This window comes from Diadema antillarum, unplaced genomic scaffold (genome assembly GCF_040938485.1).
Source record: "Diadema antillarum isolate AM-2024a unplaced genomic scaffold, OU_Dant_1.0 scf00000132, whole genome shotgun sequence".
NCBI classification, from domain to species: Eukaryota; Metazoa; Echinodermata; class Echinoidea; order Diadematoida; family Diadematidae; genus Diadema; species Diadema antillarum.
The window spans coordinates 1,709,519-1,723,842 of record NW_027271021.1 but is presented as its reverse complement, the minus strand read 5'-3'; the positions used below and the strand labels follow the sequence as shown (position 1 = coordinate 1,723,842).

Below are 14,324 nucleotides of genomic sequence, written 5' to 3'. Positions count from 1 at the left end.
GGGGCTCAAACCCCCTAAAATTAAGGAATCTTTAAAAATCTTCTCTAGAACCAGAAGTGATAGGGCTTAGATAATACTATGAGTTAGTACATTGATGACTATAGTTTCAAGTTTGTTCATTGGATTGGCGGAATCAGGGGTGCCCCCCCCCCCCCCATCCCCTTTGGGACCCAGGAGAGGGGATGGGGATTGGTCCTAATGGGACCTGAATTGTACATGTTCGTCTTCTTTTTGAAAACCTCATAATGAATTTAGACCAAACTTAGCAGGTAGCATCCCTAGGGGGATAGAATCTCAATTCCTTCAAATGGGCACCATGTCCCTCTTGGGGGCTCCCTAGGGGGCCCACCCCCCCCCCCCCCACACACACACACATTAAGGAATATTTAGAATCTTCTACTCTAGAACCAGAAATGATAAAACAAAGTTAATACCAGGAGTTTGTACATTGATGACTTTAGTTCCAAGTTTGTTCATTGCAGATCCAGGGCTGCCTGCCCCCCCCCCCCCCCCTCCCCTCCCCTCCACCCTGGAGTTGGGGGGGGGGGGGGGGGTCCATGTATGCAGACCTAAGTTTCCAATGTTCTCAGGTAAGAGTGTGCAAGAATGCATGGAAGGTGAAATTGCGATACTCAGGTGAGCGCGTGACCCCCGGGTCTCTTGTTATCATTATACACAGAATACACAAGTAGTAAATTCCAGCTGGAAGACCAGCTAGTGAAGCTGAATATGGGCCATCCAGTCATCTTCTCAGATGGAAGTGAAATAAACAAACGAACAAAAGCTTATTTGTACAACACTGCAAAACAGGCCCTACATGGTGCATTACCGCTCATATTTTGTGTTTCATTTTTCTTACATCCCCGGAAGTTACTCCGTAGATAAATACGTTATAAAGGGATGCGCTGCTTTCCTAATTGCACATAATCTTCAGAACATCAAAATATTTCAGTTGGTGTGCTGTTCGCCGTTTGACTATCTGATTATAGTAATGCAGTTCACACGTCGTTCCATCGAAGGGATGTTCCCTCTTGTCATTTCTGAGGTGTATAATCATGAGTTTACATCATCATGAGTTTGTGGATAAGTATTGCACAACTTTGAATAATGTATTTATGTTAACGAAGAAACTACAAGCTGTGCACGTGCTTTGTTCTGCGATGTAATCCATGTATTTGTTTGCCATGCAGAATCAAACTGCGTAAGTCCAATCTGACTATAAAATCAGAGAAAATACTTGATTTAAATTTAGGCTGAGTAATTTGTAGAGGTACATTGTACTTCAAAAGTAAACATACTTGTTTATAATTTTTTTTTTTCAGCGCCTTCCCATTACGTTATGCTGATCCCAGTGTGTTCCATATTGAAATAAACTTATTCTATACGGAATACTTAACCAAGTCGGCCGTTAATTGGAACTCAGTATTAACCCGCTTATGCAAGCTACGTGTAGGCACAATTGTCTAAATCACTTTTCTATCTACACTGTATTAAATTGTCCAGGAAAATGCTATCCGAATGCGATGAAAACAGAGAGGCAGACTGATCGACGACAGTGACATGTGCCATTAGTGAGTATTCTTAACATTTTGCACGTGAGTTGAAAATAAATTAATCTATACAATTGAGATGGCGATTACAAACTAGATGATTCAACTATATAAAGTATTGTCATCTGGCGTTGTCAGTCAAATGCGGAAGGTGAAAAAGGTGTGTTTTTCTCATTTTGTTTAGGAGAAGTCATTCTCTTCAATGGTGTTTTCTGCCTTGTCAACAAGCATTCTATTCTCGATCTCTACAAACCATGCTTATCTACCCTTCTAGTCGTGCTGACGAGAAATCAAAAACAGAAGTTTCCCTACACATTGTGTCCCTTTCATTTAATGAAATCTACTCTCCTCAAAGCCATCATACAACTCGGTAAGGTGCAATGTTTCATGAGGAAGGTGCCCTCCATGGTTCATATCGCATATTGTACTTGATTTTTTTACCATAGATTTCTTCGACATTATGCTATTTTAGTCATGAACGCACAGACGAACTTAACTCTCCTTTATTTGTCTCTTTTTCTGCTCCCTTTCGGATTCCACTCTAGTGGAAGTTATCTTCTTCTAATGCATCGTCCATCTCATCAAGATACATTCCGTTCTTAATCTCTAGCTCCAGTTTGCGCTTCTTAAGGCGGAGGATCTCCTTGTTCAGGCGGAAGTTCTCCATCTTCGCTAGATGCTCGCGCCGTTTGATCTGCATGATTTGCTGGATGGGAGGGAGGGAGGGGGAAACGGAAAACCATTACACAAACCAGAATTTTAATTCAAATTTGGCAATCTTTTAAGAACTTCAGAAATACCATTGTGGTGACCTCTTCGCGTCTCAAGCGATAGACGAGGAGCACCATTATATCAACCACTAACACTCAAATTTTGCTCCGCAGGAGTGGAGTGATGCTTCAGGTATATTCTCGTCATTATCTCTCACACATTTTACTGTTACTTTGGCAGTGACAGACGACATGTCAAAACCATAATGAATTATGACTACCTTTTTGTTGGGTAGGCTTCTGGCGGTGTTTTTTCCCAAATTCATCAGAAAGTGGTTGAGCCTTTGATGCCGAAAGTAGAAATGATATTTTTAGAATATAAGAGCATGCAAAAAAAAAAAAATGATTTCTAAACAACAAGCATTACGTCGTTGACAGATTGTACCATTGCCATGGACAGCGTTTTCACCAACCTGCGTTATTCATTTAAACGGTTAGAAATATGCAATTGTAAAGCAAGAGCCCCGGCCATATATCACACAAGACTTGGCAAAACCTTTGGTGTCATGTTATAAAATAGATTAATAAAATACCGTTCCTCCTACTCACTTTCCTCTTCATTAGTATAGATGCCATCTTCGTGTCGTGCTCTTTCTTGGCCATTTCAATCATCTGAGAATGGTATTCCACGCAGCCGTGCAGTCTGCAGTCACACGCTCCATTCCCATTTCCCTGCGTTCCTTCCGGGGCATCCAGAAGCACCACTGGCGGCTGGTCCGTAAACGTGTCAACCTCCGACATGGCAACATCGCCGATCTCTTCCGGAGATACCCGACCAGGGTCTTCGTGGGGATTCGGCTGGAAGCTGGTGGCGAAATCATTCTGCTCTGCTGTAGTTTTTCTACTTGTTAGTCGCCGGCGGCGCTGTCCGACGAGAATGTGGTTGTGTAGATTATTCTGCAGGACGGGTCCCACCGTTGACGCCTGCTGGTATGGCTCTGTTGCCCCTGACAACGACTCATCGTTCGGGTCCGTTTGCTGATCAACCTCCACCAGTTCTTGCCATTCGTTATCATTTTCCTATCAACCAAAAGTCAAACTAGGTGACTTAGAAACACAAGGGATGCAACTTTCCAAACTAACGATTCCGATAATGGACTATATACAGTACATGTATATATTGCACGATGTGTTGCACCTGACCATGTACCAGCCACGATTGTGATTCTTGCAATCATAATGTGAAAAATTGCCCACAGAATAATCAATATCAAAAGAGCCTTTTGTTTAGAGGAGGTGTAAATGGGCTTATCTCAAGCAGTTTATCAGCACTATTTTGCTTACAGTATACCACCTTTCATTTTTGCGTCTTACCTGCTCAACAGCTGCTTCTTCTTTTATAGTGTGGCCATCCGCGACATCACCTACATTCTTTCAAAATAATGAAGAAAATAAGTTAACATCTCTTAACTCAGTGACATCATGACGGATTACATTGTCTCTCATATCTACACCCAATACTGTAGTACATGTATCGTCAGAGAATGTGTTCGCTCAGTCACATAACGATTTTAATTGTTTTTAGGAGTTATGATGAGTTCGGACAAACAGGGGAAATATAAACACCATGTAAACAACATGTTTGGGTGACGCGATTTACCATCAGGATATTATTTTTTGTTTCATAATGTTATGTCATGTTTTTGTGTTTATTTTCTTAGGGTTGGGGGGGGGGGAGTGGGGAGGGAAGTATTTTGGGATCAAAAGTACAAAATGATTTAGATCGGAGTACCCGACGTTTATTCCTCAAGCAACCTCAGTGTAATGGGAAGGTAGAACACATACGTGATGGTGGCCGGCGTACTTCTTTGCCAATTATTTCACATTTTCGTCGATATCCAACTTATATCGTGTCAGCAAAGCGTTATTTCACATATTTCTTATGCACAGGTGTCCATTGCAGAGAAAACAAAATCGGCAGTTTTTGCAGGCGTATGGAAACTAAGTGTTACATTAAAGTCCACTCCATGACGGAGTTAATCAGTAGAGTAAACTCATGCACATCAAAAACTTCAAATGAGATACAGTTTACTAGGAATCAAAACTTTAACATAAAAGAAAAAGATAAAGTATGCTGAAGGGTCACATGTTTAACAGTTATAGTAATATCGGTATAACATAGCAGCCGCAATCGTCGCAGCAGAAGGTATTTTTTCCTCCGTGAGTTCTCTATTCTCTTGCGTGTACAAACTTTTCTCAGATTTTTTTTTCCATATGAATTTCAGAAGACATAATACAAAATGTATCGTTCACAGTAGATTTCTCTGGTATTGCAACGATTGTGAAACAACGACTTTAGAAAAGGAATGCTGGCTATAAGAATACTGAAATTTGGGAATTAGTATATTCATAAAGTTTTCATGTACGATCCAGTGGGACCGTGGTATAAAAGCATGATACCGTTTGCTTTATTACGTGACATAAGTGGCGTGATTCGGAGTAAAACGGATTTTTTTTTTTTTTTTTTTGGGGGGGGGGAGGAGTCAAAATGAATCACATTTTAACTGTTCTTTTATTTGGCTTTCAGCTAGTTCCATATGAGTTTTTCTTAAGTCTGATCAGTGTAAGTCAAATGATTTTAATTTGCATCTTACCTCTTCCGCAACCACTTCGCTCTTTATCAAAAAGTCATCTGAAATACCGCTTGAGCCCTACAAGGAAAGAGACAGCATTAAGAGACTTTCTGGCATAAACACAAACACATACACACACATACACACACACGCGCGCATATATTTATCATATCTATATGTATACATATAGAGAGAGAGTGTGTGACTCAACGAAAATGAAAATACTATACGGTGGTATTACTGATATTACGTCAAATGTTTTTATCAGATTCCATGTATGTGATCAACTACAGGTTGTTTTATTTTTATTAAAGGCTTATTTTGTTTTGTTTTGTTCGCCTTCAGTGCAGGCGGCGCTGCGACTTGCAAGGAGATCAAAGCACAAAGTATTTACACTCAAAATTCTTAACAATTTCTTTTCTTTTTAATCTTAATTTACACTACACTCAGAGCACGTTAGATGACAATGGCTCGAAGAATTACTGTAAGCGACATACACATGTTGTTAACTTGGTAAAGTAATAGGAACTACGTTCACATAAAGTAGTATTATGAAAAGTTTGATTGTAAAAGGAGTTAACTCCCTAAACCATTCTTGTAAACTTGAAATATTTACGAGTAAACCTCATAATTATGACAAAGAAAACAAAATGAAAATATGGGACATTTTTCATGAGTGAAACAACGTTCCTTATTATGCAACAAGTGAGGAATCATTGGAAAGGGTTTCTTGTTTGTTTGTTGTTGTTTTTGTTTTGCTTTATCTGATAATGATCAGAAATGGCGCTTAACTCGTTCTGCTATGAAACTCTTCATAATAATCCCGTACATCTCTGCCAGAAGATTGATACCTGTACTAAAATTCTTTAAAAATTAAGTGGGCTCTTATATCAATCGCTACCGAGATAATGTTGCTTATAGCGTTTCTCTCCTAACTAAAAATAAGAGAGAGAGACACTCAAAAAAATTCCTACCTGGACAGCTATGACGTCATCATTGGTCACGCTGCTGATCGCCTCAGGCTTAACCGCGGAGTGCGCCTTCCTAGGCACAGTTTTCTTGCGTCGCTTCGTCGCTGCAGCTGCTGCAGCACCGGCACGCTCGGCATCGACGGTGGAACACATCTCTTGTGCCGCTCCATAATGTGTCTGAGGATTGGGAACTGTAGCGACGGAGATCTTGCTCTCATGTTGACCAGGTATCAATTGCTCGTCGGGAATGAGAATGGGAGCTGGACTGTTCAGCTCGACGCTTTTCTGAGTAAAGTTATGTGTGGACATGGCGGAGGAGGTTTGGGGTCTCATTGTATTATGCATCTGCGAGGTTGAATCACCTGAGTTGACCTGAGTTGATGGTGCCATGCTGTAAGTTCGCGCAATCTGCAGCTGACTCGTTCTAGCTTTCTCTAAGCGGACTACTGCCCTAGGAGCCAAATTCGTCGTCGGGAGCCCCCTCGATGAGCAAGCTGACGGTATGGCCCTGGAGGCTGACGGCGCGGCCCTGGCGGTTGACGACGCGGCCCTGGCGGCAGTCAGAGCCTTGGCGACAGTGAGATGTCCATAACCAGGCCTCGGCACCATTTGCCGCGGTTTCGGGCTATCGTCGGAAACGTCCATACCTATCATCATGTTCATCTTGCGCAGTAACGGGTCCTGGATCTGACTCCCGGGAACGCGATATTTCGCTGCGTTCAGGCGAAACTCTCGCTTGGATCTCGCCTTCAAATTCTTCCAGAGCAGCCGGAGCTGCTTCTCGGACCGTTCGCTGACTCCCTGCTGCCGGTTGTACTCCGTGTGGATGACTCGCCAGATTCGCGTCCTCCGAAAGAACGACAGCGTGTCGTTCTCCTCTATCAATTCTTTTCCGTGCTCGCTGATCAGGTCGAGGAGTAAGAGCTTCTCATAGAAACTGAAGTTATGCCCCTTGGGCTCCAGCGGTAGACTTCTTAAGCGTTTCATTTTCTCACCGCCTTACAAACTCCCCTGTAAACAACACAGAAAATGATATGAGTTCAATAATACATGTCAAAGCTTTAAAGTATATCACAATAGAAACATGCAAACACGTACAGGATCCACGCGATAAATGACTGGCTAAAAAGTTTGGCTAAAAAGGGGCTCTGTCGTATGATTATACAGTGCGTATAAAAAGAAAAGGCAATCCAACTTTGGAGGGTTGCCAATTCCTACTGTCAGCTATGGAGAGCACAATGTTGGTTGCAAGGAAAGGGGAACTCTTTCTTTTTCCATTGGTACCAAATATTATAAATATATCTCGCATGACTGAGCATATATTTATGAACTTTAAAGACAACAATGTCAAACTGCACTATTTCCAAGTTTGAGTGTCGCATGAAGTAATAATGTCTCATTAATGGATGAGATCTGTCAGTGAAAGCGTGAAGCTACCGTGAAAGTGGCTAAATATGAAACAGGCCAGCCTTTACGAATGCAGGTTTGATTTTTTTTAAGGAATTTGTATTGAGGGCTTCTTCTAACATTATGATCTATAACCTCTAACATGGCCACCTGTCCGATAATTTGGTCACTCCCACAAAGGCCAACCCACACAGTCCATTTTCCCTGTTCATATTTAACACATATATAGCTCGCACCGACAAACTATATTATGGTTTGAACACGAAGCTAGAGAAATAGGATAATGGGACAGCCTTTGTGGGAGTGACCAAGTTGTCGACAAGTGGCCATATTGAAGGTTAGAATGTGCCATAAACGGTTAGAAGAATTAACCCTAAATACAAACTTGCATCCGTGCAGTTTGGCTTGTTAATTTGATAACTTTCATTGACAGATCTCATCCATTCAGTGAGACATTCATTGTTCCTTCATGTGACACTCAAACTCGAAAAAAGTCCATTTGTCATTGCTGTCTTTAAAGTTCATGTGCTCAGTCATGCGTGACATTTGTCAACATAAATAGGTATCAATGGAAAGAGGAAGAGTTCCCTCACAACCAACATTGCGCTCTCCATAGCTGACAATTGTGAAATAGTAGCCCTCCAACATTGGATTTCCATCTTTTTTTTTTGATACGCACTGTACCCATCAAAAATAGCACTCGAGTAGTCATTATGCATCGGACAATCTGTTCAAAAGTTATGAATGTTTAAAGTTTTGGGGCAGCGATCGCTTGATTTGAAGATACTTTTTAATGAAAAAGACACATTCCCTCGACTCAATTTCTATTGGTTTCACTTTGCCTTCTAAAAGAAGTCAAAAGCTCTTTAATTATGTTGGAAAAGTGAAAATAATAAGCTACCATTTTCCATACGTGACGTCATGAACTATAGTGACCTCTCATTCACGGAAGGCGGCACCACAACTTTAAAAGTTCATAACTTTTGAACAGATTGTCCAATTTTCCTCAAACTTCACTGATGACTTCCTCCAGTGATATTGTCACACGCAGTCATCCACACGTGTAGGTCCTATTTTGGTTTCATTCCCCTTTAGGAAAAAAAATCAGGACGTGAACACTGTGATGTCAACAGCAGCTTGAGCACCTTTCGGACTAGTACAGTTCGAGTCGCCTCTGTGGGCTCTACCTCGCTTCTTTTTTACGTTGATTGACTAGTAATAGATGAAAGAGGAGCTACTCTTTAATGACTTGAACATATAGTTTCTATAGTATTATCAAAATGATAATGATAGGGTAGATGACAAGGTGGTAATGCTGCATCTGTAAAATTTGTAAAATCCGCACAAAAAAGAAAAAAAAAATATTGGATCAGCCTTCCACCGAACGTCTTATCAATGCATTTGTGTCTTCTCATCTTGATCAGTCAATATCCTTCTCACTGGCCTCCGTGCTTCAAATACTGCACCACTACAAAAAGCTGCTGGCCTATTGTCTCGTGACCCTTGAAGGGCTAAGACTGGTTGAGATGAGAATTCTTCTTCTTTTTTTTCGCAGGACTCGTAGAAACTACTTTGTGAAATGATAAAGAGCATACAATTCTATGAGGAATTGAACATTTTGTTGGGTGAAAATCGGTTTTGAAATGACTGACAATCATATCAAGAAAGAAGTTTTTAAAAAAATCATAAAAAGGTGGGTCCCATCTTTTATTACTATCGCTTCGTTTTGCATATCTCAGCCACTTCAAAACCAATTTTTAACGAATAAACTTTGAATTCTCCTTATAATAATACGCTCTTTCATATTTCATAAGATGTTTCTCATTATCTCGAATAATGATCTTATAAAAAGAAAAAAAAAAAGAAGTTAGAAAGCTGAGGCCTTATCCCATCCGAAACTATATCATCCCTTCAATACAAAAAGATCTGAGCACATTACTCCAATTCTCCGATCCTTTCATTTGGCTCCCCATACATACATCGACTTACTTATCACCTCATTGTTCTTCTTATGGATTTTGATTATCAGAATATGTAATAACGTTGACCCTTTAGGCCTACCACATGTACATGCTTATAGGTCAGCTTGTATCCCAAAGACTTGATTTCTCTCCGCTCCACTTCAGCCTGATCTCTCCATTCTTCCTTCACTCTGCACCCTATACATGTAGGCCTATATTTGGTCCTCGATCGCGCCTGTACCCATTTATACAGTTATTATATGACATTTCCTTTCATTGCTTCAGAACTTTGGAACAAACTTTCCTTTCACATTCAAAACACTGATGCAGTGCAAACAAATTTAAATATCATTTAGTAGTACGGTCCTCAAAACATATATAAATTATGGTATCATTATCCGCGTTTTGGAATAAGAGCATGAAGACGATGAAGACAAACAAGTTGACATAATGCATTAGATTCCAACTTCAGCTAAAAAAAAAAAATAAATAAATAAATAAATGAAGTTGGAATCTAATGCATTATGTCAACTTATTTGTCTTCATCGTCTTTAAATATAAGTTATATATATATATAAATTATATGTGTGTGAGTGTGTGTTCTCTTTGTTCGTAATCACAGCATACATACAGTATTCTGTATTTCAATTATCTGTTCTTTGTCAATCCGCAGATATATCGCTAGCTGCGCCATAATGTTGTTTATTATCATCATTATTAGAAACTCGAATAAGATACTGGCGTGAGATAACGATAAGAACTACGAAATATCGTTGGCTGAATTCGTAACAATTAATTCTCTTACCGACAAAGTGAAGACGCATGCATGCATTAGCAGTGCAAAATAATTCCTGTCTGAAAATGAGACTACTAGGCAGAGGTCGGATTGGCATTTTGTTGTTGTTGTGGGGGTTTTTCCGCGTTGTGTGCCTCGTGTTCGGTGATATGTTCAGAGCAGAGCCAACGACGGTTTTGCCGCCGATACACCACATGCACACAGAGCTCTCCATGTGTTTCGCATGCAAACGCACAAAAAGCTGACTTGCGAGAGCGAACGTCGGTTGCTCCACCATGATCCCAGTCCGCTGCTTGTACTACCGACTGTGTGTACGTGCATGAAGCTGTGTGATCCACTGCATTCACACACCCGCATGGGAAGGATCGCAGCATCGTCTGCGCTGTCCGCCTGATCGCCTCTCTCATCATACTGGCCATATATGTTAAAAACAGACAGTTGCGGCAAATCAGATTCGTTACACGACTCACCTGAGATGACGAAGTCTTTCAATGATGTAAAATCAGCGTTTCCACGACGATTTTTGCAATATTTCTTCTGTAAATGTGCTATAAGTGGCAGTACACTTTCAGATTCGGCTAGCAGCTCACGATTGTTTTGGCCGATGTGTATACTTCCTGGACTGGGTTCAGTTTGTCGTACTTGCCGCATCCTAACATGAATGCGGATCAAGCTTGTGTAGACCTAATCCGAGCATAGTCTGCAAAAAGCAGACTCATTTTGCTGTGTTGAATTTGCTGATCTACTGGAGACGACCGCTAAGCATTGGCATTTATCCCCTCCTTATCCAATGATTATCTGCTCATAAGATTCTCACAATGGCAATGTAGGATAATGATCATTAAAAAATAATAAAAGGTACATGAAGTAATGTATACTGCTGGATCTGGCGTTGTTCCAATTACACTATTATGCCTATAGGCACATATCCCTTCGAACATTCTAGGTGGAAATGTAATTGGGGAATCCCTTAAAAGGCGTGGATTGTATAGTTGTGGTTGTGTCCCATAACCATGGGCGTAATCCCGGGAAGGAGAGGGGGGATGGGGATAGATGCATCCCCTCCCCTCAGAAGTGGAGGGGTGGCCTGTACAATGTATATGAACAATCATTCACCACCACCCCCCCCCCCCCCCATACTGAAAAAAAAAATGGAAGAAGCAGAAATGTGATTGTACCAGTATATCTAGAATTTATTTGAGAAGACGCTATTATTATAGACCTACTGTTTGTCACTGTGAACAGGCTATTTGCTGTCCCTAATACTCTTACGCTAAAATACCTGCTCACCCTGTACGTTAGGATAAGATTATACGTTGCCTACATGCCCGGTGACATTACGTTTAAAGGGGAAATCCAATCCAAATAGGTTAGTCTGACAAGAAAGAGTAAAATATTACAAGTTCAACAGTATGAATTTGATCGAAATCGGATGAAAAATAAGGAAGTTATGACATTTTAAAATTTCGCTATTTGGGGGGAAACAGTTCTTGAACAGTCAATATGAATTAAAATATGCAAAAGGCAAAGTGAGAACATCGTTCGGATCCCTCACAACTTACCATATAGTTTGTACATAAAATTTTGACATTTCCAGTTTTTCATTCAAACGCAATTATGCCCGAGGCTCACATCCTCGTATATCTAACTGATCACTATTCTGAAGTTATCCAACCAGGAATAACATCATGTTTCAGACTTCAATGACAGAAACATTGAATTTTCATCTTTTTTTTTTGTTCACGATCAATGGAAAATTGTGAGGGTATAATATTATGACCACAGAACTCTACACAGAACTCTCTGTGTGTAGAGTTATGTGGGTATGACATGGTTAGCTCACTCATTTGCATATTCATATCCACTGTACAAGAACTGTTTTGCAGAAATTAGGAAAACTTCAAAGTGTCATAAATTCCTTATTTTTCATCCGATTTCAGTCAAATTTTACTCTTTTTTATCAAACTAACTTATATTTGGACTGGATTTCTTCGATAAGGAGAAGTGTCCCCAAATAGAATGCACGTGTATTGTGTAAATGAAGCAATGTTAGAACTCAATGGTGAAGTTTACCGAAAATCGGACTAGAAGTATCTGTCCTTTCTAAAGTTTTGAAAGTTTGGTTTGGCCCTCACTGCATGAGAAGACTGTAACAGTTCTCAGCAGTTCATGACGGCACTGTAGAGCAATATCAACAAAATGTGTACAGAATAAATATATATATATATATACTCCTAGATGGGTCATTTGGAAGACATTTCCATTTGTTTTATATGCAAATTTTTCATATACATGTTCAATGGCAGTTTACGCAATGGAGACACGAAAATTGTCTCCTTAATGACCAGTTGTCTCCCTAATGAAGACACTTCCCCCCAATATGTCTCCCCTAAGGTGCCAACTAGGGATATATATATATATATATATATATATATATATATATATATATATCATTCTTGTGAAATAAAAAAAACAATTAACTTTCCTTTGACTTGTTGCTGACATACAGGTACGTGTAATATACAAATGATGAATATACATGTTTTCCGCAAGAGGTAAGCCCCAAGACAATTGTTCTTTTATTATGCTACTAGTTGTATACACAACGGAACGGAATTCTCTGTTGTATTTCCCTTTATATCGTTGTTTTTCCGTGACGTCGTAAACTGTTGTACTTTTCTTATCATCGAGCTTAAGGCACATAGTACATTGCTGCATTCACTCAATCACTGTGTCTGTATTCGGGGGAAAGCCCCCTTTGAAAAATGTGTTGCCAAGTTTAAAGGACAAGTCCACCTTCATATACATAAGGATTTAGAGAATGCAGCAATATTAGTAGAACACATCAGTGAAAGTTTGAGGAAAATTGGACAATCCGTTCAAAAGTTACGAATATTGTAAGTATCTGCGCAGTCACTGCTGGAAGAGAAGACTACTACAGTGTATGATGTCACATGCGTACAACTATATAAGAAAAATAAAAAGTGAATTTCACAAAACTTTACTTTTTGAATAAAGTGCACATTTCTTCGACTTGCTAACTGACGTATGTTAAGGGTAATATTATTCCCCCTGCCTTCTGAAAGAGAGAAGTCGAGTGTTCTTTTGTTTTGCGAGAAAAATGGAAATATGTTGAATTTTCTTTAATCTTTCTTTATATCGTTGTACTCATGTGACATCACAAGCTATAGTAGTCTTTTCATCCAGCCGTGATTGAGCAGAAACTTCAAAAATTCATAACTTTTTAACGGATTATCCGATTTTGCTCAAACTCTCACTGATGTGTTCTATTAATATTGCGGCATTCACTCAACCCACATGTCTATGAAGGTGAACTTGTCCTTTAATAGCAGAGTAACTACACGTAACACACAGATGACAACCTTAATTGTTGACGAAAGAAATGTTGATACTTTTTTATTACATTCATATCGAACTTTTGATGGTGGAATGACAATGGTGTATTTTTATGTAAGCCATTTAGAGAAACAAGTACGTAAAGAAAAAAAGAATATATATTTTGCGCTAATCAAAAAACAAACAAACAAATATACACCGTATGGTTGTGCTGGTTTATCATTAAACACTCACACAAAACATGAACAATGAACACAAGGTACCTGCACAGCAAAATCTGTTGTAACGAAAACATTTTATTCTCTTTTCTGGCCGACTGAAATCAGTACTTTGTTCCTGTGGTAGATTATTGTATACAAGAAATGTCGGCGACTGCCATGCTAATCCCGTATTATTCATCACCTATTCTCCCAGTAGGTCTATATTGCCAATGATAGACGGCAATTTCACATGACTGACGAACAATCATCTGGTAATTATACACCAGTTTCTTGACAATACTTGAGTCATACGTTTAAAATATGAAATTAATGTGAATGTTTGCATTTCTCTTTACTTTTAACTCTATGTGGCCAAAAAATATGTTTCCTGCATAATCACTGTGTTGAAATGTACAATGGTAGGCCCTATACAAATTGCATTTACTAAACACTACTGGGAGTATACATGTATTCAATTTGCAGGGTATGGTGAAAACAGTATGATTTCAGAAACAATTAGTAGTTGCAAACAAATAGTTTTATTTCATCATTTTAACCTGACATTTGACCCTTGACTTCTAACCTCAAACGTTGTAAGAGAAACCATGTCAGGCAATACCTCCATGTATAACCGCTGAGATTTGATGAAGATACAGCCGTTTCCGAGATAAAGAAGGGGAAAGGGGAACTTTAGTATTTTGACTTGACCATTGACCTTGACCTTACGTCCCAATACTTT

At 39.6% G+C, this 14,324-nt stretch overlaps 1 protein-coding gene across 1 annotated transcript; it reads right to left on the bottom strand.

Moving 5' to 3' along the window:
* Positions 1–2,091: 2,091 nt before the first annotated feature.
* On the bottom strand, positions 2,092–10,578 carry LOC139720745 (uncharacterized). Its single transcript, XM_071632100.1, has 5 exons — positions 10,499–10,578; positions 5,868–6,875; positions 4,915–4,971; positions 2,870–3,340; positions 2,092–2,256 (listed from the first exon to the last, which is right to left on the bottom strand). Exons 2-5 carry the CDS (start codon positions 6,849–6,851, stop codon positions 2,092–2,094), a joined length of 1,677 nt encoding a protein of 558 aa, XP_071488201.1. The 5' UTR covers positions 6,852–6,875; positions 10,499–10,578.
* Between the last annotated feature and the right edge of the window lie 3,746 nt (positions 10,579–14,324).

Coding starts and splice junctions, on each gene's coding strand:
- LOC139720745 (XM_071632100.1), bottom strand. CDS start 6,851: ATGAAACGCTTAAGAAGTCTACCGCTGGAGCCCAAGGGGCATAACTTC. Junction 4,972..5,867: donor ATGACGTCATAGCTGTCCAG/GTAGGAATTTTT, acceptor CTTTCCTTGTAG/GGCTCAAGCGGTATTTCAGA. Junction 2,257..2,869: donor CTATACTAATGAAGAGGAAA/GTGAGTAGGAGG, acceptor CCTCCCATCCAG/CAAATCATGCAGATCAAACG.